This window comes from Podarcis vaucheri (assembly GCF_965113315.1).
Source record: "Podarcis vaucheri genome assembly, chromosome: 17".
Taxonomy (NCBI): Eukaryota; Metazoa; Chordata; class Lepidosauria; order Squamata; family Lacertidae; genus Podarcis; species Podarcis vaucheri.
The window spans coordinates 31,853,667-31,877,406 of NC_138755.1; the positions used below are offsets into that span (position 1 = coordinate 31,853,667).

General features: G+C 41.8%; 2 protein-coding genes across 3 annotated transcripts in view; one reads left to right on the plus strand and one right to left on the minus strand.

The window, feature by feature from the left end:
- The window catches only part of KCMF1 (potassium channel modulatory factor 1), a 42,679-nt gene extending 34,883 nt beyond the window's left edge, over positions 1 to 7,796 (plus strand). For both annotated transcript variants that reach the window (XM_082205088.1, XM_082205089.1), the window contains exons 4-7: positions 3,077 to 3,178; positions 4,269 to 4,443; positions 4,957 to 5,239; positions 7,165 to 7,796. In XM_082205088.1, coding sequence (XP_082061214.1) covers positions 3,077 to 3,178; positions 4,269 to 4,443; positions 4,957 to 5,239; positions 7,165 to 7,426 — 822 coding nt within the window. In that variant the 3' untranslated portion in view covers positions 7,427 to 7,796. The remainder of the gene's footprint in view (positions 1 to 3,076; positions 3,179 to 4,268; positions 4,444 to 4,956; positions 5,240 to 7,164) is intronic.
- A 3,855-nt stretch (positions 7,797 to 11,651) lies between these two features.
- Positions 11,652 to 23,740, minus strand: part of HOOK3 (hook microtubule tethering protein 3) — a 57,174-nt gene continuing 45,085 nt past the window's right edge. Inside the window, exons 20-22 of the mRNA XM_082204805.1 lie at positions 23,523 to 23,627; positions 21,840 to 21,911; positions 11,652 to 19,459 (exon numbers count right to left, since the gene is read on the minus strand). Of these exons, the coding sequence (XP_082060931.1) occupies positions 19,319 to 19,459; positions 21,840 to 21,911; positions 23,523 to 23,627 (318 nt within the window). The 3' untranslated portion in view covers positions 11,652 to 19,318. The remainder of the gene's footprint in view (positions 19,460 to 21,839; positions 21,912 to 23,522; positions 23,628 to 23,740) is intronic.

A 23,740-nucleotide genomic window follows, 5' to 3' on the forward strand; every position in this document is an offset into this window, starting at 1 on the left:
TTAATTTTGTTTTTAAGTTGTAATCATTCAACTTGTTTTTATTATTGCTTGTAAGCTGCTCTGAGCCCGGCCTTGGCTGGGGAGGGCGGGGTATAAATAAAAATTTTTATTATTATTATTATTATTATTATTATTATTGCTGCTGCTGCTGCTGCTACTACTACTACTACTACTACTACTACTACTACTACTATCCATGCATTTCCAGAGGCAGCCTATGAAGCTCATTTGAGCCAGAGACTTGCTGGCTTGTAGCTCACACTCTTAACTATGCAATATGCTAGCTTTCAGAGGATAGCATGCATGTGAGAATCTTCAAAAATATTTGGGTTATGATTTCTTTTGGGGGGGCATCAGAGGAAACCTGGTTCTCTCATTTTCTGTGCTTTGGTTACAGTAAGATCCCTGTTCTTTTGTTAACATCGCAGGCTTGAGCTTAGTAGGGTGCAGTTTCACTTTTACCTAGGTAAAGGTACCTATATACTGTTGCCATTGAATCAGCATATTCTGAGTTCATCAGCTTGTGGACAGTTTGGTGGTTGGAGAATAAAACAAATTTTGCTTCCAAGTCCAGGTTTAAATAAGAAATTTGGTGCTGAAATTTGCTAGTTTTCAGTTAAAGAATGTTCAGCTGATTCATCATTTTCCTTTTAATTGATTATGTGTTAACTAAATATGCACATTATCAAAACCTCCATATGCTGGCTTGAAATACTGGACGAAGAACATCTGTTCCATTATTGTCCTTATAGCAAGGTGTTCCAAATATATAACCAAGCACACCTTTCTGCAGTTGAGGTTTTTGTATACCTTATTGAAAGGCTCAGTTAATGCTCAGAGTTCAAGCTTTCATTGACTAATCTACCAATTAAACCTTGCAGCACTACTGATCTTACAATTCAGCCCGTAACATAGTTAGGATTGATTCCACAGGGTGGCAGTAATGTTTCATAGATGTGAAATACTATACCAGTCTGAATGGTGATGATAGTGCTTAGCAAAGTGCTCCATTCTTCCTGGTATCCCAGGCATTGCTCTTGAGAGTTTTCTGCGCAATGCCGTAGGGAGGTTAGGCTTATTCCAGAAGTAATCAGAGGATCCATAATCCTGTCTCATTCACTTAGAAGTCTCTCGTGTCTCTGCAAATGTGGCAGGTTGCTTGCAGGCAGCTCTTAAGGTTTTCCCCCTATGCTCCAAACTGGTGACTTAGCAAAGGCAGTTCAAGTAACAGCAAAGGAGAAGACTGGAAGGGGCAGAGGTGCCTGAGCACTGCCTAACAAAATCAGAACTTGTATATAGGTTTATTTAAATTGTATTCATCAGATTTGATGCACCAATAGGTGTGGCACAGAAAAGCTTTGAAGTCTTTTAAGTTTTGGTCTCCTGGACAAACTCAATTTAAATTGTATTCATCAGATTTGATGCACCAATAGGTGCGGCACAGAAAAGCTTTGAAGTCTTGTATGTTTTGGTCTCCTGGACAAACTCACACAGGATTATCTGTCATTTATAAAATCCCTTGGGTTTAAAGAGACTCTGCAGAAAGAAATATTAACCTTCTCGGGAAGAAATATTGGGCAGCAAAACTTCCTATGTGTCAGTGCATGTTCTTGCATAGTCAGATAAGTCTGCATTTTGTGTTCATTTTACTTCTCATTATTGAAAACAGAATGGCACAAGAAGACACAGCAAGCTTAAAAGTATGGCGACATGGCTGAAGCTGTTTCCCGTCCCTTTAGTAAAATGATTGAGCTAAATCAAATCACTCATATTTATTGAAACACAAGTGCTGTTAAATCTTCCCTTTGTAATGGTTTGTTTTCTGTCTAAAGTGGCTGCTGTGTTCCATGTTTCCAATTATTATTACAATTGTTTTATGTATTGCCTTCTAAACCACTGAATCAAGGCAATTTGCACATAGGATAATTAAAAACAGTTAAAGCACACAAAAAGAACAAATGCCTTTAAAACAGAACTAAAACTTTTAACAAATGGACACTCATGGTAAACACCCATTTATCCATCTGGGAAATATATTTGATGTTGCATCTGCTTTGTAGTTTTGTTTGTTTCTTGTACAAGTCCTACTTTCAGTACTTTTATCTGGCTTGAAAATAACCTCTTGGCTGGGGTAATAATTGTTTTCAGACAAGACAGCCCTGTGTTTAGTATTGTCCTGTAATATTAGTACAAGTGGTAGGTGATCTGCTTTTCTCCTCATCTCCTCCTGGAAAGGAGAAACAGCTCCTGTGTACTGCCTCCAGAATGAAGTTCCTCTGCTTTCAAGGCTGCTTACTAGGCTGTCTGTTTTTCTGCCTTTCTAGAGAGGAGTGGGGGGGGGGGTGAGTGCAAACCTCCAGAACGAAGCGCTCTCATACAGAATTCTGTTTGGAAGGATGTGCCCCAGTTGCCTGGACTGACCCTATATTTCTTTCCTACCCTTTCTGGGTAGCAGAGTGTTAGGGACCAAAAGTAGTTCTGTTAGGGAGAGATGGCTAGAGATTCAGTCCAAGCAAGCCCCCTCCCCTGGAGTTTGCCAGGATAAACTAGGTGGAGCTGATGAACTACTTCCTCTCTAAGCAAGGAAGAATATACCATCCTACACTCTGTCTCCATAGCAGTGCCATGGAAGCTCCCTGCTCTTTTGCCTTCTTTTAGACACAAAGTGCTCCGTGTTACGTCTGGGGGAGTCAGAAAAGAAGCAGTTGCCTTAAGAGCCGTGGTTTGTGAAGAAACTATGAAGTATCAAGGACAGTTGCTCATCTTGGCTCTTCCCTGTCCAGGAGCATGAAAGGCACAGGGCTGTACCTGTTTGTATGATAGCAGCTCCTTCCTGTTTGTACTGGCAGCAAGGAGGGGAGCAGTGCTCAGGCGACAATCAGGTGAATGAATGGGGGCTTTCCCTGACTTCCTGATTATTTGGAAGGCTGGTCTTGAGAATCGTTATGAACTGGAGGGTGAGTTGTACGAGGGCTGCTATTTTCTCAGCATGTAGTAGCTTCTGTTCAGCGTGTTGGTCATTTTTTGGGGGGCCTTGAAGACACTTGCTCCTATGGCCTTTCTTCTGTCATTACAGATTTGTCCGATATGTGCAGCGTTACCAGGAGGAGATCCCAATCATGTTACGGATGACTTTGCAGCTCATCTTACACTGGAACATAGAGCTCCAAGAGATTTAATATCCTTGCCTAAGTCAAGAAGCAGCAACTGAAGAATTTTTTTGCTTTCTATACTAATAGCCACCCATGTTGATTCTGAAATAGGTGCTTTTGTTAGTGTGTTACATAGTTTTCTTTGAATAGCTAGATAAGCAAGAGAAACTCTGGAGCACTTCATGTTAATTGCACCACTATTGGCTAGTATAAACTGATAGGATTTACCGTATTTTTTGCCCTATAGGACACACCGTCCCATAAGGCGCACCTAGTTTTTTGGGGGGAAATAAAGGGGGGAAATTATTTCCCCCCCAGGCGCAGGGCTGGGGCGGGGGAGGCCCGAGCTTCCCCCGACCCCAGCCCCCAAACAGGCAGCTCTCTGCAAGCCGTGGGAGCCCAGCGCTGGCTCCCGCTGCTTGCGGAGAGGTCCGCGAAGCCTGGACGCGCTGATCTCAGCGCGCGCAGGCTTCGGCATGCCGGCAACTCTCCGCAAGTAGGGGGCATCCATGGCTTGACTTTTAAATAACAAGAAATCCACAATACTTAGCTAATTGGGAACCACTGTATTATAGCACTGGGGGCAGGCAAGCTGGAGCATGCCTCTAACTCTAGCAGAGAAGCACACCCCAAACTCAACACGTTTGGGATGCCAGCGTTTACACTAAGCAGAGTCTGCATACTCTGTGCATCTGCTCTATGTGACCATAATTGTGTCGAATAATTGGGCCCTTTCACCAAGTCTGGTGTTCCATTCCTCCCATGCAAGTAATGCAATGGGGAGGGAAATTGCTGCGTCTGCTCTTCAGATGCCATGATTGCAGCACTAGGCTGGGAGGAGAGATTTAGGCCTCTCAGCCTAGCGCTGGCCACGAGAGTGGTGTGTTCCAGTTAACAAGAGCTTGTGGGGGGGGGGGAGGTGTGTTTGCATACAGTATGGATGCCTGGTGAGTGTAGTGCACGGGCCTTGGAGGGCTGGCTAGCCTTGAATGTGGTCATTGCTCCTCTAAACTAAGAAGGAAGCTTTGCTCCTGTTCTTTACAAGTACATTGTCTTAGTGGCTAAGGCATTCCTGTTTGCGTGTTGACACTTTCCTTCCCTTAACTCATTGCTTACGACGAATCCAGTGGTGTTCGGCATGTACGTAGAATGTTTCACCCAGGCCGGGGTTTGGGTGGCCCTCGCGCACGTAGATCCAACATGCACTTTACTAGCAGTTCCACTGGTGGTTTTTCATCTTCGCAGAGTTCATATTCTCCAAGCAATAGGGAAGCCATGGATCCTATAGCTGGTAAGATTTGTGAATATTTACATATCCCTTTGTATTTTTGTGCACTTGCATGATTTAAATTCTTCCACCTCACCCCCCAAAAGCAGGAATATCTGTTGTTAGATTTTATCTCTGTTCCCTCTAGAATAGTCTTCAGTGAATCAGAGCTTTAAACATCTACATGGATGTTTATATTTTTAAGAAGTTGGTGCAACGATGAACTATTTGGGCTGGCTGAGAAAGTTTTAAGGAACTGCTGCTTTGAGCAATAATTCCGGCCACTTCAAAAGTATCCTCAAGGCTTGTTGAATGTACTACTGTGCTGTTAAAACACTAATGATGTGTCAGGGTAGGGGATCATTGGGGCTGCATTTTAGGGACTATGAGTATACCTTCATCTGTTTTACCTTGTAGTAGCAAAATGGGAAGCTTATGGAACAGATACTGTGGGAGAGTGAGGTGGTAGTGGCAGAGGACTGTTTGGTTACATTAGATTTCACTCTTAATTCCCGAATCCATTTTTTATATTGGCAGAGCTTTTATCTCAGTTGTCCGGTGTGAGGCGTTCTGCAGGGGGACAGCTCAATTCCTCTGGCCCTTCCGCGTCTCAGTTGCAGCAACTGCAGATGCAACTGCAGTTAGAACGGCAGCACGCACAGGCAGCACGGCAACAACTGGAGACTGCACGTAACGCGACAAGGCGCGCCAACACTAGCGGCGTCACCACCACTATTACACAATCCACAGCAACAACCAACACATCCAACACAGAAAACAGTCAGCAGGCTATCCAGAACTCTCAGTTCCTCCTTACAAGGTAACTCGTTCTAGAGGGTCGGAATTGCAATTATTGGTTCTGAATCACTCCAGGAATTCAATCCCGGCTTTTGAAATTTGTGTATTTTGATGGCATGTTCCTCCTTCCCACAAGCTGCTTTTTAGCCACCTCCTTCAGCAGTCATTATCTGCAACCAAGCACACGTAAACTTTTGTGCCTTTTCTGTTACTGCTTGTATCTATTAAAATGAAATTGTTGGCTTAAGTGGCAAAGGGCAGAGAGGGGATAGAGTTTTAAAGTGGCTCAAACTATAATTTAAAAGTAGGCGTTGAATACAAGTTTTTCTTGCAATTCGCATTCCTGGAAAAATCAAGAAAATTACTGAGCAATCTGAGGGCCATTTAACACAGTGCTGTTATGTGTAGCTGCAATTCATTATGTTTAACTCTCAATTCCAAGATGCTGGCATATTTTTAAAAAATATTATGAATCAAAATATATTACAACAAATTAAATCCTTCATATACATATTCTCAAATCTACGCATTACAAAAATTGTATCTGTTGTAAAGTAGAAATACCGAGATAGTAATGGATTCATCAAATATTTCTCTTAAATTACTCTTTAATTCTCTTTAAACAAAATCTCTATGAGAACACATAATATAGAACAAAAGGGAACCAATTAATAATGGTCCTCCACTGTAGACTGATTATCATATTTTAAATATTATGTTATTTTAAAATCATTTTCATTTCTTCTGACTTCTTCCAAAGACATTATTTTACTGAAGGAGACTGAGTGTTGTCAGTTTCAAGTTATGGTCAACTTTGCTGTCACAATTTACATTATATGCTAACTTTGAAATAGTATATAAAGCCTAAATGGAAAGTTAGATCCTGTAGAACTGAGACTAATAATCATCTGCTTGCCTCGTGTGCCCACTACATATGATTAGCAGCTTCAGCTGTCTCCCAACAGCCTGCTTTTGTACCATTAGAAGTCTTAGGTAACCCCAGTGGAGTAAAAGACCACATATGGAGTACCATGGCATGGGCCTCTCAAATCTACACAGATGTACACAGTTGCCATATTTTCAAAAACTTAGCCACATTTTTGAAAAGAGAATTCTTAAGCCACTTTCCCACTTACTCATATTGGCCTCAGTAACTTTGGCCCCTTCAGTTTGGCCCTTCAACTTTGCCTTGCTTACTTCCTCTTTAAGATTACTCTTCCTTCCTCAATTTTATCTTAAGGGAATGCCTTCTTTAAAAAAATAGAGAAGGAACCTTGTTTTAAACATCTTGTTTGTTGTGATTCCTTCATTTAAAAAGGACTTCTCCTTCTTTGCTTACATCTCGGCAACTTTTATACTTTTGATCAGATAAATTCTAAAAGATACCCAATACCATCTTTGGGTCAGAATAATCCCTGCATGAAGATTCCTGGGAAATAGATTTTAATCTCATCTCCTGAATAGGTTCCTGGGGTCTTCCCTTTGTAGCAGAACGTCACAGCAACCCTCCATTTTGTTACATTTCCACGCAAAAAGTACCAAGGTGGCAAACTATCTGATAGCAGAAGATGGGAAAGTTGAATGGCGTGTGCAGCATACATTCAACTGTCTGAGCAGTAATCCCTCCAGATACTATGCAGGTTTGCTAAAGTTGTACAACCCTGCGGTAAACCGAGAATTTTTCAGGGGAACTGAATGGGTTCCATAGAAAGCAGCGTTGGAGCAGTTAAGGTCTCAAGAGTGCTGGTGGTAGGGACTCAGGGTATTGGAGTGATCACTGGCAGTCTCTGATCATCTCTTTCCCAGAAGTGTAGAAATAAATCAGATGCCTCTTTTCTGAACCCAAGACATCCACAGGTCTTTTCATGATCTTGTAGATTATTAGACAGTGTTCCCAAGCCTCAGAATTTTCAGCTATTTCCTGTTTTGTCTCCCCATCTTGTGCAGGTTGAACGATCCCAAGATGTCTGAAGTAGAGCGTCAGTCAATGGAGAGTGAGCGAGCTGACCGCAGCCTGTTTGTTCAAGAGCTTCTGCTGTCCACTTTAATGCGGGAAGAAAGCTCCTCCTCTGATGAGGACGAGCGTGGGGAGGTTGCCGATTTTGGTGCTATGGGCTGTGTAGATATTATGCCTTTAGATGTTGCTTTAGAAAATCTAAATTTAAAAGAGAGTAATAAAGGAAACGAGCCTCGTCCACCTCCTCTTTGATGACATCCCACTTCGCAGACAATGTCCTCTGTGCTGTATTTGCCAATGAAAGTGGACAACAACTATCTTGGGTTTGTTTTGGTGATTGTAATTTCAGGTCTGTCACTCTTGTTACATTGTGTACATTCAAAGGAAGAGAGAAAGATATATATGATAATCATTTCCACTTAAAAATAATTTTTACTTCTAGCAGGTAAATGTAGGTTGCAGATCAGAGGGGAAATCCTCTGTGCCCTGTACTTTTTGACATGCAAAAAGGTTCTCCTAATACTCCACATTCAAACTGAAGAGGAAAAAAAATAATGAAATCTCTAATGAAGCTGCTGTGTGTATTTATGAATATTAATGAATAAAAACTGCTTGGATGGTTTACCTTTACTGCATGAGGTTTTTTGCAGCGTGCATGAGTTTTAGTGACCTTGTCATTTAAAAAAATTTAAATACAAGGAGTAAAACTATAAACGACTCCCTCCCCCTCCCCCAAAAGCTTTCCCATTATTCAGAGGTTACAAGGCAAAGAAGTTAATGCTCACTTAGCATTGTGTGGCCATCAAGTAGCTTTTGAATAATGTACGTCTGAACCACTTTTATTACATGTGCCGTTTGCACATCATGCAAGCTCTGCAGTGGGACAGCTTGTTTCCAGGGTGTGACGTTTTGCTCGGTGTGACCCTTGTGTTGCTCTCTTTAACCACCGCACATTCACGTGGAGTTTCAGCCTGCTTTTTATGCATCTCTAGGAGACACAAAAGTAAGGCCACTGCCAAAATCTTCTGGCAAAGGGGGCTTTTTGTGTGCCCTATAATCAAATACTTGTTCAACTTTGTTTAAAAGGTTTTTTTTCCTTTTTGTGGTTGTTAAAAGAAAACCATTTTCAAACTGTTAAAACATGTTTTATTCAGGTGTAGATTATTCATTTGCTCATTGTCTTAAAAGAAAAAAAAGTTAACCTGGATTATGTTGTCTTAGTTTTAAAAACCTTCACAGTCTCAATCATATGTTTTTGAGTTATTTATGTATTTGCTACCTAGTTTGCAGAGACTTGTCAGCAGCAGGAGAGCTTGAGGAGGTTGACTTCCCAAACTTTTGTCAATATATTACAACTGCATTCTTAATGCTAATTCTAGCACCTTTTTATTTATTATTTCTTGATTTTTTTCCTGGTATAAAAAAGTAAAAAGCCTTTTTAATTGAATCATGCCACCTACATGCCTATACTATTAATCCTGTATGTATAAAAATGTACAGTGTTTTTGTGCATAGACTTTCATAATAGCCCCAAGGCAGGGACAGGAGGGTTTTTTTGTTTTGGGGGGGTTGGGGTGGTGGGGAAGGGAATGTAAAGTTAGACTATAAAGACAAAATTGCACACAGCTTCTGATAAAATCTAAACTAGGCTTAGACAATAATCATGTTTCTCTCTGGTTCTCTCACTTTCTTCATCTCTATCTCCCCTCTCAACCCTTTCCACTTCTGCTACATAGCAAGCATCTTAGAATTAAATTGCAGACTTGAGCAGTATGGTGGGGTTTTAAAAGGACAGATTCTCATCGAAAATGGGGAAAAGCCCCACCCACTGGTTTTTAGTTTCTGACTCCAGTTATTTCTATATAAAATACAGTACTAGATTTGGTTCTTCTTTTTTTTAGTCTCTGCAACAGAATGTTCTAAGGGGGTATTTTACAGCAGCCCTCTGGTTATCTTGGGAGTTTAACCCAGCTAAGGATTTTTTTTTAATTGTTGAGGATTTTCAAAACCAGTTTTCAAGCTGTAGTCTTTTCAAACACACCTGCACATTACAATAAGACACGCAGTTCAATAAAGCATTTTCAAGACTGTTGTTCAGTTGGTTCTTCTTTGGTGTTGGCGTGTTATCCAGACACATTGATGCCAGGCATTCTTTTTTCAGTGATATTTTAATAAGACCTGCACTGGAGAAGTTCTTGGCTCATAAGATGACACTGTTGTTGTTTTTTGAGTTTGTTTTGTTGTAAAATGTAAACCTCCAGTATCCGTAGTGTTGGGGCATCTGCGGCAGAAGTACGGGTTTGAGACTGTTCTGAATTTGGGCACCCACAGCATTCCCTCACCAGCTGATAAAGACAGATCTAGTCTCTAAAGCCTCAACTACTGCGAACTCCCCAGAGTGCAAAGGTGTGTTACATTTCAGTTTTTCCAGGCTTTGTTAGATGTTTGTTGGCATCCTGCTTTTCAGTTATGCTGGCAGTGTCACTACCAATCAACACAATTCAGCACATCAAAGCAGATGGCTATCACAGAAGTAGACTAAAATTAGATTCAGTTAATTGTTATCAGTGACTGACAATTTTGTTTAAAAAAACACCACATTTTTGGCAGGAAAAGGACAGAAGTGTGGGCACTAACCCAAGCATTTCTGGGGACAGCAGTCCAGAGATGGACAGCTGTACCCACAAAGGCCTTCACCACTCACCTAAGTGAAGAGGTTTGTGGGGGAGCCAAGGCACTTTCAACACCTCAGTGAAACTTGCAAGTAGGTGTATAGATTCTGATGCTGAGAATACAGTCGCCGTGACACTGCGCTTCTCAGAAATGCATTTCAGGCATTGTATGCAAACAGTTTCGGGGACCTTCCAACCTACCTTCAATATTGGGATTAGCTCCACATTTCTGAGAGGTTCTTGGTGAATGGGTCACGTGCCATTTTTGCTTGGATGCACTGCTGAGTGCTGCTTGTTCCTGGTGCTAAGCTTCCTTCACAGTACAGGACAGTGGCCAAAATAATGTGCTAAAGTTGTCCATTGGGTGCTGATTCCCTTCCAATGATGGCTCTACTTGTTCACTGTTTAAATTCTTGCCCAGAATTACGTTTTAAAGAAGTGTGCAGTTGTTGGAAGTAATGTTTTATGTACTGTTTTGAGATCTTTAAAAAGGTATAGAAGTCACGTCACAGGATCACCAGTGGCAGTGCCTAGGCGGTGAAATACACACACACACACACACACACACACACACACCCTTCTGAGCTGGATGCAGGTAGGGGGCCCTTTTTGCCAGCACAACAGCATCAAATTTTGCTTCCCCCTGATTGCGTCCAAGAAAAAACACCTGGCCTGACTCTTCCAGGTACTGTAGTTGACAGCCCATCTGTTTCAACCTGCTACTGTCCTGGGTATAGTACTATAATCAGGTTATTTGGAGAAACCTGTATCACGGCCTGAAGGGCTATGTATTGTTTATGGAAAGTGATTTTATCTACTTTTATCAGAAGTAATCCATATTAGCACGAGAGGCAACTTAGCAACTCCAGCGAGTAGTCACAATCTGCTATTTATTGGTCAATGCTTGCTTAGTATTTTGACATATTCCATACTTCTCTTTCAACACCAACTAAGTTCAAGCCCATCTGACACGTTGCTAACTTTTGGTTAGGCTTTTCTTGAGAATGAGATAGTAAAGAGAAGTCTATAATCTTACCTATTTTATGAAGTTCATCACTGCCTTCGAGGATGTCTTCACACAATGCAAATTACAGGCACCTCCACCATCTGCGTAGATGAAAATTACCTATAGCCTGCTTGCTCAAAGTAACATAAAGCTGTTACCACCCAACCCAGCTACATCTCTTCACTCATCCCAAGACAGCTCTTGGGGCAGGGCTAATAGACTATTTGTGGTGGTGGTGAAGAGTTCTGCAAAACCTGTATTAGAGGAAGTTTGTAACCAAACCAAGATAACAAAACTTTTGCTATAAAAGGCATTTTCAAAACGGGGGTGAAAAAATCAACAGGAAAATAAATGAGTAACGTAAATAAGTGTGATGTTGCAACTTCCTCAGACAAATCCCCCCTTCCAAATTGGGGGTTTGATGCATTTTGGGGCTAGGGTAGCATGTTGATTGACATTTGGTTCTCTTTCCTTTGGAATACATTTCTTCTGTGCAATAAGATTTTCTCCCCTCTATCACGGTTCTAGGTTGATAACTTTGATTGTCTCACTGTTACCTATAATTACACTGCCTTAAACTGAGTGTGCAGCACTATTAAACATGTTCAAACTCCAGCTGTCAACATGGATACATCATATCAAATAGCCCCTCTTAGTGGTGAATTGTCTTGACCCTCACAGAACTATTTTGAGGATAAAATGGGAAAGACCGGGCGCAACAACCTGAGTTTTCCAGAGAAATGCTGAGATATGTGTATGATAAATAACAATTGCTTCATGTAATAAAAAGCAGCACCAGGTTTTATATAAGCCTTTATTTACAACTTGTTTAACAACTGTACACTGGTTTTGTAGCCTTGGAAGCATTATTATTTGAATGGGGAAGGGGAGGGTGCTTTGAACACCTGACCATATTACCTTGTCTTTACACACATTCATACTAAAACCTCTACCATGGCAAAATGGTAGATACAGGGTAAGATTCATAGGTGGGGAGAGAATTAATATTTGGTGGTTGGAGGAGTTTACACTCTTACCGGGGGGGGGGGGGATATCACCGGCAGTTTCATAAACAGTAATTTTGGTAACCAGTCAACATCTAGATCAGGACAGTCAAGTTGCTATTGAAAAATGGACAAAGGGGGGGGGGGGAGAGAGAACGCGAAAACTACATAACACACAGTAACCGATATGTTTAAAACATGCTTAGGATCTCAGAAAGTTGCAGTTGGACAAACCCAAACCGTTTCAAATAGACAGCCAAAAGTGCCTATTGGAGTTTATACTTTAATCTCACATTCCTCTATGACTTCAGCTAGTGGTCTGACATGTTTTAGTAGGCAAGGGGGAAAAAGACACAAGATACAAAAAAGCCCCTGACCTCAAGCCATGTATGCTAAGAGCAGCAGCAAACACAAAACAAGAAGACTCCAAAAGCAACCACACCAGACCAACTACAAGGCAATTCCTTGCAAACCAGTTAACTCAAAAGTTTGTGCAAGAGAAGAAAAGGTAGGAGAGGATATTGATGTCTCATGATTAGGTATTGGAATAATGAAGGCAGTAGACATCTCCCCCTCAAACTGCAAGGAGTTTGGAACTTACATAGTACTTGTCTATCCAAGTATCCGGCAAGTCTTACATTCAAATGCTGAACATCAAATTCCTACTACCAGGTCCTACACATCTGCCTAATTCAATCCTAAGCCAACAGCAACCCAGCTTCTCGATGTCATAGATCCCCACATCCAAGCGGGCAATGGTGAGTGGCATGCAGGCCTCATCATCTGAGCCTGCAAGGGAACCAGGATTCAAACTGGACCTCAATCTTCCCCCTCCCCTGGCGCACACATTCCTTACTCAAGTTGGGGTGAGAGCCAACAATGGAGAGAACTTTTGCCACCACGCCTATCTTGGAGGCAGCTTGGGAGAGCTGCACATTTTCACTGAGCTGCTCTGCTACTTTGGAACTGATCAAATAGTTTATTTTCACCTAAACTACGTCCTTGAATCATCAAATTCAGAGCACAACCAACATTCGGGGGGGGGGGGAGACTGTTTAGAAGTTGCTGGTGCTCAGCAAGAGGAAAAGTCTTGGATCAAATAACTTGTCCTCAATTTAATCCCCCTCTGCATGCTCACAACAGAAAGAGAGGCTTTGGTTCTGCAGAACACAGTCTTCCTCTCTGTTTAAGCAGGCGACACCTGGACTAAAAGTGTAAGGCTGTGCTAGAAAAGGCCTGCTAATCAAACCATACAGCGCTTAGTAAGAGTTTCTTTTTTCACTTGACTGTGTAGACAATTCCTATGGCTTAAAAGCAGAGACCAGCAGCTGCACGCCTTGAGGCCAAGTCTGTCCCCTTGAGCAGTCCCAGGATGAAGGCCAGCTGTCAACCAAGAGGCATGCAGAGTGGATGTGATAGCCCTGCCAATGGGACTTGCTGGCATTTTGGAAGCACGGGGATTGAGAATTGGCCTGCCAATTTCTATTCCATCCTCAAAGCAGCCCTCCTATAAAAATGGTTGCTAACCAGAGGCTTGGAAGGATCATTCACCATCCCACAGGACGGCTAACGTAACAGTAAGATACTAATGCAGCCACAAAGCAATCTTTCCTCGGGTTTTCTATCACACTGCCACATTTCCTAGGTCTGCTTCAATACAAAACAGAATCTAGAGCAGCACAAGCGTGTGCTTAAAAGAGTATAACCTTTTTCTTTTTTTAAAAAAAGCAGCTTTAAAAATAGTTTAAAGGCAGCACAAAGCATTCCAAGTTACACTGTCAACATAATGTACATGTATCGCATGTATGATAGCAATAATTCATAACGTAAAGAAAGACATTAGTGCAATCTGAAAGGAAGTTAACGCGGGTATGAGGAAGAGAGAACATAAGATAAATACAGACAACCCTAAATGTAATCCAGAAAGGCCATGTCACGTATAATACTGAAACCAAGGAAGAGTATGCTTCTTTGATATTTGTGATCTCCACTGATGTTCCTTTCTGGAGCTGCTTGTACACATCTGCACAGATGGGAAAAGAAGCCTTTAAAAGGAAATGTACAAGTCCACAGTGGGCGAGGGGGGAAAGCAAGAAAGGATATATACACATTAAGACAGGATGCAACATCAATAAATAAAATATTGCATATATGTCAAGCCTCGGAGTTTCAAATAAAAAACCTGAAAGAGGTCAGGTACCACTTCCTATCTGCTTTCTCCAAGGAAACGTATTTCTGGACTTTGCTGGTACTAAAAAAAAAAGTATATATATATATATAATATCTATATGTATGTATATAGTATTGAACAACATGGCTCCTTTAGTGCACTTTTAAAATAATAGCAGTAAACAAAGGTGCATTTATAAAATACATTTAAGATTAAATGTTAGCTTAGTAAATGGAAGAAGTTGCAAGAGACTTGCATGTTAATACTGTTAACAGGAAGAATTAAGTAGCAGCGGCAATGGATGTTAGCATACTAAGTGCTACAGGAGCTCAACAACCTACCCAACACCCATTTTTAGAACTTATGAATACTGTATCAAGTTTCACTCTCTTGGTGGCTGAGAAGAACTGGGGGCTTTATAATGTTGGATGGGAAAGTGGTAAAATCGTATGCACACACGGAGATAAGCATCTTTGCAAGCAACTTTTTGCTTTGGAGAAAAAGGTGCCAAGACCTTTAAAATGAGAGGTTTTGCTTATGTTGACTGAACAGGAGATAAAAAGAGAGATGGCGTAGACCAAAGAGCCCTTGTTTGATAAACAGTGCAGCAGGTTAAGCAGCCACATATCATTGCATATATCCAAAATAAAAAGGGAGGCGTAGAAGCAGCAAATATTTAATTGCTGTCAAAATGTATTTTTTTAAAAGACGTAAAAAAGATGACTACCCTGTTTAGAGACATTTTAAGAAGTTTAACAAATATGTATAGTTTAATGGTTCATAAAACATAAGCTACAGTATTAAGCGTTGAAAGCTCATTTGCTAATAAATCCACATAAGATTTTACCAGCTGACTACCAATTTACCCCTATATTAGATAGGATGTCAATGTGCTAAAAGAAAAAGAAAAGAAATTGCTCTTGCAATTTAAAACTTTCCTGACTGGTTGACTGGAGGAGATCCTGACCATATGTCCCCCCCCCAAAAAAAAAACACCATTGTTGAGAGCATGTAGAAGTTGGTTTTCAATATACTAAAAGATATTTTCTACATCTTAAAAACTCAGAATTGCTTCCAATGCAGAAACGTCAAGGCTTCTCCGACATGGAGGTCGACGTCTTTTCTCCTAACTCTGACTGGGGTTCTATCCACGTAGTTTTATAAAAATATTCAACCCAAACTGACAGTGTTTTGAAAAGAGCAACCAGTGTCAGTCTGCTGGCAGTAAACACAACTAAGTGTCTTGTAGCACCTTAAATACTAAGAGATATATTATGGCATAAGCTTTCGTAGATGAGTGTCCATTTCAGATGATGCTTTTTTTAATCATTGGTTCAGCCTGAACCATTCTCCAACCCAGACTTCCAGCATCCAACAAAGAACCAGTATGGGAGGATAGTTCTAGTCTGTCTTCAAGCCACAAACACATCTTCAGACTTCCCCTGTATGTGGAAGTGGACTGGGGCTATTGTGTTAAGTGACCTGTAACCTGAAGTTCATTGCAGGATAAAGGCAGGTTCAAATGTGCATCAGTCTGAAAATGAGCCCTCCCATTGAGGAATAATGTCCCTTTTTTCTTAAAAAAAGGTATCCCAGGGATGAGTTCCACATTTACCTGTCTCTTTGCAAGGTGGAGGTGCAGTTCCTGATCCTGCTCGCATGCAGTGATTCACACAAAGAACTTTGTCAGACATTACCCTGTGGGTGGGGTGTGTGCACACGGCTAACCCAAAGAGAATCATGTTCCTCCAGTATCATCTGTTTTAATGGCTAGGAGACGGAAGGTTTTTCTCTCTTTAAACCTCCCAGTTATGACTTACTAGGTGACACCGTCAGAAATGCCGCATATCTGATCTGTTTGCAAGCCATAAAAAAATAAATAAATCTGATACACCTTTCAGAGGGTCCCTTCACTTTCCAGTATTCAACTGAATATTGTAACTGATGAAAAACCTAATTCGACAGGAAGAACGCAAGGGACAGATAAAACCTACCAATGTCCTCAATTTGGAGAAAAATACAAACATGAAAAGGAAATTTTTGGAATACAAGAGGGAACATTGCCTAATTTTTAAGTTAAAAATCATACAAGCAAAAGCTACAACCCACACAACTGCAGGGTGTGCTTTTTCTTGCATCAAGCCAACTCATCTTACAGTAGCCCCCTCCGCCTCTCTAGCCTTCACTGCCTGAAGACAACCTAGTTGGAGGGATATATTTAAATACAAGCCTGGTAATGCCCACACAACTTGCTGCTAAATGTTTCTTTTAGAAAAATATGAACTCCATTCCATTTGCCTAGCCCAAATTTTATCCATCGTTAGAACACATACTTCTTGAATAAGGAAGTACAAGCCAACATTACTGCTGCTCTATCCGAGGAAAATTCAGTGAACATGTTTATAAAAAATTAACAGACTTGCTTGGTTTATGAATTGTTTCCATCCCACCCAATATAAATATTTTAGAAACAAGCCTTTTATTTCTGTCTTTGCCACAAAATCAGCATACAGCAGCAAGACACAATGACCCTGATATACAGAAAGCCAGTTGCACTTAAGTCCTCTAGAATTTAGAGACACTTAATTTAACCACAACTGTCTTTATTCATTTCAGCAGGAATTAAGTGCAACTGTCGTTCTGGGAATTTCGTCCTCGACTGTTGCTTTCCTTGGCTTTTAATGATCAACAAGAATGTATATTCGGTTCTCAATGCGTCAAAGTAAAATTTAATTGTGTTTTTAATGAAGGCTTCCTGACATTTCAGAATACTGATAATAAGCCTGCCTCCCACTTCAATGCAAACAAGAAATATGGCAGCCAAAGTGGAGAAAGAAGTTGCTTTTGCTTTCATGCTAGATGAAAAATGAAACAAAAATATGCTGTGGAAGACAGGCAAAACCCCAGCGCCAGCTAAGAGAGAAAGGAAAGCAAGAACGGAAATCAAAAGTAGAAAAAGAAAAAGATGCGGGTTCAATTGTAAAATTAAAGTTGTCTTCAAGTTTCTTTCAGGCACAGAACAAACAGGAATAGTTCTATCAGATGCACAACAGCCTGCGGAAAAGAAAAAAAAACTCTCTCCTGCCACTCCCAACAGAATAAGAAGTTTTTGCCTACAGAAGCATTCAGCTGGCAAAATTAAGACTGCTGGAGATGTTATCTGACCCGGAATAGCAAGTGTAATAATATGCATTACTCTAAAACTGGTTAACTCAATACTAATCACTGCTCTTTTGCTTCCAGTACACTACTTGCCACCAGCAAAAACAGACAGGATGCCAATCTAACACCTTTGCTTGTAAGTGCAATTGAAAACTATGCATAGATACCTCCCATATTTTGTCTCCAGCTTCAAATTCACCATTGCAGAAAATAGGCAGATTACCAAGTGAATGATCCTGTGAAGAATTTTTTTATTTACTTTTATGCCTACTGAGGGAAATACCTGGCTTACTTCATCTAACATTGAAACCATACTACAAAGGGCTAACAGCCACACCCTGCCTTTTAATTACTATTCTACACATTACTGAACTTTAAGAACTCCTTTTATGTACTAGGGTGGTGCTGAATAAAGGCAAAATTCCTTTTTTAAAATAAAGATGCGCTGTGCATTCTCGCACAAAATGAGGATGAGAAGAAAAACATTTTATACTGAAAATGTGACCATAAAAACCAGGTGGACTTCCAAGTTAAAGCCATCTCCGATTCCTTTCCCCTCCTCGAAAGGAAAAGGTCACTATGATCTACATTTGGAAGGATACACAACAAAAGCTGTTCTCTGCTGAACGTTAGACACACTGAATTTTTATTTTAAGGTGAAGTTTTCCAACAAAACCTCTAAACTACTTCCATGGCGGATCCATATGGAACTACTCGTCTTGAGGAACCCCAAACTTCTCACACATTAATTTGAAAAGGGTGCAAGTGGCTCAACATCTAGAACGCAATACTTGGAAGGATCAAAATCTGAAGGGGAATTGCTAGCCTTCCTTCATGACAAAGACCCATTAACAGTACAGGCATGTATGAAGATTTGGCACAAAAGGACAGCGAGTTTTCATGTCAGAATCACCAAGCCTGAAGGCAATGGTACCATCTGTAAGGCAATGAATGGACTCTCCCTCCTTATTGACCTATTAAGAATAGTCCTCAGTGGTAGATGGCAATTTGAAGACACCATCCACCAAAGACATCCAATCAAAATCAACCCTAATACACCAGGAATGGGAAAGTTTTTGAACTACAATTCCCATCATGCCTGATCCTGTTGCCTGGGACTCAGAGGAGTTTGAGTCAAATGATATCTGGGGGACCAGGAGGGCACTGTTCTACACTGCTTCATAAAATTTCTCCATGATGGTTGAACCATGTAGAATACTAGGCATCTGTAGGATCAAGGCACACAGTAAGTAGAATACTACTATGGTCCCATCTCCTAGGATTTCCAAGCAGGTGGAGAACTGCGATAACACAGCAATGAAAAGGATGGGTGCTCCACTTGGTTAGAGTGCAGAGAGGGAAGCTTTAAAGCAATTGGCCATGCAATGAATGGTTGCCATATTCCACTGTGATTGAACTAACCAAGAATGGAACAGGAACATCAAATCATTTTTAAACCTTAGTGATGCTAAAAGGGGAAAAAAGAACATGGGCAAATAAGGACAAAAATCAGCTTGCCTCTACAAATTGAAGCCAAGAGAAGGATAAATAGAAGGACATGAACACACGCGATCAGGTACTTGCAGCCAGGTTACAGCTTCTGCCAGCATCTGACTATTGCTGCTAACACATTTCATAACAATTCTATGGAAAACCATTGCAAATTCCATCACATAATTTAAACAGATCAGACTGGATCGAGAAAGAAGAGGTAATTCCCTTTATACAATGGTAGCCTTGGAAAGGATGGCAACATCATTTGCCAATGGGACATTTTCGGTTTGCTACTTAGCCATCATCAGCTTTCAGGTGAGACAGGACAATTCCATATAAACAAGGGGAAGAGAGGGGGAGATTCCGTTATTACATTCCACTAGGTGTTTTCCAACATTTTGGCACATCAAAAGACAAAGGGAAGGCTCCAGAAAGTAAGACTAAAAACATTGAGAAAGTGTTTTCTTACAAAAGGAAAAAAAAACAACCACCTTCCTGAAATGAGAAGTTAATAGCAACCGCAAGGAACAAAGATACAGAAAGGATGCTGGCTAAAGTTTCCTGAAATGCTGTCACTCGTAATAGAAGTAGGCCTTGATCCCAGGATGGCTTCCATTCAAAAGGCAGGGCCTTCTTCTACCTTGCTGTCGCTGGCTGGACATGGCCAGGATAGGCTCTTCTGGTGCTGGTGGCTTGCCTTTGTCTAGCCAGGAAGGACTGTCCTGAACCTGTGGTAGCAAGTCTGTCTTCTGCTGCTTTTTTATGAAGAGCCATACCCTAGGAAGACAAAAGGCAGGTAGATAAAACAGCAGCCTTCCTGGATAATATCAAAGGCCCCTCCTATCCAGCATTCTACTCTCACAGTAACCAGCCAGATGGCCATGGGAAGCCCACTATGAGGACATGAGTGTAACAGCAAACTCCCATTCATGCTCCTCATCACCCAGTACTCAGGGAAACAGCGCTTCTGATACTGGAACTAATGAAACTAACATGACTGGTAGTTATTGATAGCTTTATCCTTCATGAATTTGTCGAATCCCCTTTTAAAGGTGTCCACGTTGGTGGCCATCACTATAAATTGTGGTAGCAAATTCCATAATTGAACCATATGCTGTGCAAAGCAGTAATTCCTTGGTCTGTCCTGGTTCTGCCATGGATCAGCTTCATCGATAACCCTGGGTTCCAATATTATGAAAGAGGTAATAACTAAAACATGCATTAAGTTTGCTCTACTATGGTGTGTTGGCTGCGCTGGACCGTCCCTTTCCCAAGCACGGCCACCCAGATTTGGGGCAGGGAGCCAAGAGTCCATAGTAAAACCCAAATGTTCATCGTCAAATTTAGCATTTCCATTGCACGTTTTGAGAGTTCTGGCTAAAGCTAAGAGAGAGTAGTTTGCTTAAGGCTATCTAATAAATTCATGGCAGGGGTGAGATGAACTGGCAACTTCCCAGGTGACAATCTTAGCCACACTGCACCAGCATGCATGACCTCTATCAATTCTCCAGTGGCAGTAGTGAACAACTAAACTTCAGAGATATGGCAACTATAGTGGCATGTCTGTGATGAGGTTGCTTCCTGTGTACAAGTGCAAGAAGAAGAAGAAGAGTTTGGATTTGATATCCCGCCTTTCACTCCCTTTTTAAGGAGTCTCAAAGCGGCTAACATTCTCCTTTCCCTTCCTCCCCCACAACAAACACCCTGTGAGGTGAGTGGGGCTGAGAGACTTCAGAGAACTGTGACTGGCCCAAGGTCACCCAGCAGCTGCATGTGGAGGAGCGGAGACGCGAACCCGGTTCCCCAGATTACGAGACTACCGCTCTTAACCACTACACCACACTGGCTCTCAAAAGCTTCCACAGATGAGCTGACGCTTGCTGACCACCCCTACGTATGGGTAACTCCTGGAGGAAGACGAAAACATGCCCCTAGACCCAGCTTCAAGGTTATCAAAACCTTTCCTTTCACACTGCTTGACAAATTGATCATGATTCTTGAATTATGGAGGCTATGACAGTAGGAACCTGCCACCCTTTATTTCCATGATTGCTTTCTGATTAGGGTAGGAATACTTGCAAGCCTCACTTCCTGGCCTGTAGAGAGAAAACGGACTTTGGAGAAGGCAGATGCTCATAAAAGGCACGTAACACAGCACAGGGCCACCGTGAACACCATTTTTTCAACAGCTTTCCACCTTAGCTTTCCTGTGTGTTGCTGAATACTTGTTTATATCTCACAGAAATTTGCCTTTTCCCATCCAACAGCTAAGCTGGACATGATGGGGCAGCAAATGTGTATTTATGCATGTGTCTGTCCTTTTTGCGTGCAAAGCAGGAGGTGGTTTTATACATCTATATGTACATACATGAAAGTATGTATGGCACATACACCTTACCCTACAATGACCGGAAATCTTATTGAGGCCTCTGAAATTTTATTAGGCTCATAGCTGACATACTTTCAGGTGCATCTTCAGAGCCAAGAAATATAGAAAAAAAACTCTTTAAAAAAAATGAAAGCCGAGATTCTCAGGAAGCTAGATTTTGTACCCTGCTGTTTCAGGCAAAATCAGCCAGCCATTTAGAAGGGTTTTTTGAACTATGCTTGACAATTATAATGAGACAGCTGAAAGAAATAGGCCTGGATATAGAAGCCACAGAAGGATGAGTCATGCTACGGAAAGAATTTTAAAAATTCCTCTAGCTTACACCTGCAACTGATCTACTAATCAGGAGGAGGGGTGAAAAGTAGTATTTAGGTGGCATTTTAAAAATCAAATATGGATTTTAAAAAAACCTGAAAGAAGGTAGGCTTTTCGTGTGAAAAGTGACTTTAGCCACAGTAGACTATTTCGTGTACCTCCATTATGGAGTTTCCAGGAATGTTTGGGGCTTAGGACCAATGCTGTGCTCTCCCACCCCTCTCCCACCTGTTTCCTGCAGCATCACAGCACACACACTTCCTCCTGAGGCCTGGAGCAGAGATCCTGAAGCAGCAAAGAGTAAAAACATACCACAAACTACAAATCTCTATGGTAATCAAATCGACGCCCCTGCACTTAACACTCTGAAGTTTGAGAGTCATCCTGGTTCAGGAAAACCTATTACAAACACAAGTCATATCTGAGTGTTTATTTTCACTTTGGACTACTTACCATATTGTACCAGGCACTGACAAGGTATTTCTCCTCCATATCTCTTTGAGTTTTCGTTTTCTCGTATTCTTTCTAATTAAGAAAAGCATTATCAAGAGCTTTTGATTATTTGGCATTCATGCTAAAGGTATTTATGCAGCATTGCAGGTCCAAGTGCATGAATTTTACTCCCCATTAGTTGTAGCAACATGTGCTGGAGGTCACAGACACCTCACGTCATTAGAGCCATCATAAAAAAGCATTTTCAGTTAGTGACTACATGGTGCAACGGGGTTGCTCTGTCCCAGCTCCTGCCTACCTAGCAGTTCGAAAGCACGCCAGTGCAAGTAGAAAAATAGGTACCACTGTGGCGGGAAGGTAAACAGTGTTTCTGTGCTCTCTGGTTTCCGTCATGGTGCCCAGTTGCGCCAGAAGTGGTTTAGTCATGCTGGCCACATGGCCTGGAAAGCTGTCTGTGAACAAACGCTGGCTCCCTTGGCCTGAAAGCGAGATGAGTGCCGCAACCCCATAGTCGCCTTTGACTGGACTCAACCGTCCAGGAGTCCTTTACCTTTTACTTTTACATGGTGCACGGCTGCCTGTTTTTACATTCAGGCTGCTACTTCAAATCAGGAGCCCAGGATGAAAACTTAAGCCAGCAGTGAACATTCAGGAGCACAATATAATTGCCAACAGCGCAGCAATTCTAAGCACAAGGATAGAGCAATCCTAACTTGGGGCCAGGAAAGAGTGAAGTGGCAGATCTCCTGCTGCCTCTGGAGCTCTGGCACTCACACCAACCAGGGCAAAAGGTTTGTGAGTGGAGGTGGGTGTGTGAGGAAGCAGCCTCTTGTAATTGTTCATTATGCCAGATCCAGCGCTGCAGGCATTGCACCCCCATTTTTTGGCACTCCAATTGATACCACTGGAAGGAGATCTGCTAGTGATGGCTTTCTGCCTGCCTGGGCAAAGCTGGGACCTCTGATGCAGAGGAGAAGTCCCTCTGACTGGCAATATTCCTCTCTGTGATGAAGAGGCAGCTGCTCACAATGCAAATCTTGTCCTCATCTATCAGCATCAGGGGAGGGACAGGATTGCTTTCTTGCCAGAGGATTAGCCAGCTGGAAAATCAGTGGAACTTGCTTCTGAGAAAACACACATAGAACTGATCTGCAAGTTACTACTACAGTGGAACCTCGGTTCCCAAACATCTCCGTTGACGAACGATTCAGAACCCAAACGCCGAAAACCTGGAAGTAATTGCTTCTGTTTTTGAATGGCTTCTGCTGTGTGTTTTCTCATTTTTTCAATGGAGTTTGCCAACCATCCATTGATCCTCAGTTTTCGAACGTTTCGGAAGTGGAACGGTCTTCCGGAATGGATTACGTTTGAAAAGCGAGGTTCCACTGTACTGCTATTCATTACAGATGCCTTACCCACCCTTGGCAATAAGGTCTCAGGGTAGGATACAACCGAGTAAAAATACAGTGGGGAAAATTCAGTGTAGCCCCATGGCAATCGTTCCATCGGTGCAAGCTTTTCAGCTTCTGAAACAAGTCAATTTTGAAGGGCATGGTGGTGGCGGTGGGGGGGGGGGTGCCCCACTGCGCCAGTACAGGCTTCCATTGGCGGGACTTGTTGGTTGAATCCTGCCCAATGTCAAACTCAAGTTAAAACCATTTAGGCTAACCCAGCATAAGTTACCTCTAAAGAATGGAACATCCTGTCACGTTCTTGCAGCTGATTTTTCAGTGCCTGAATCTCAGGTGCGGAGCCTTGGTTCTGTTTGGGATCTAAAGTACGGATCACCTGCAAGGGGCAAGAACCATACAGCACAAAGTAAGAACGCAGGAAAATGCCTTCTCCTGGGTCACACTATTTCCCCATCTATCCTAGCATTGCCTGTTATCCTTGGAAGTGAC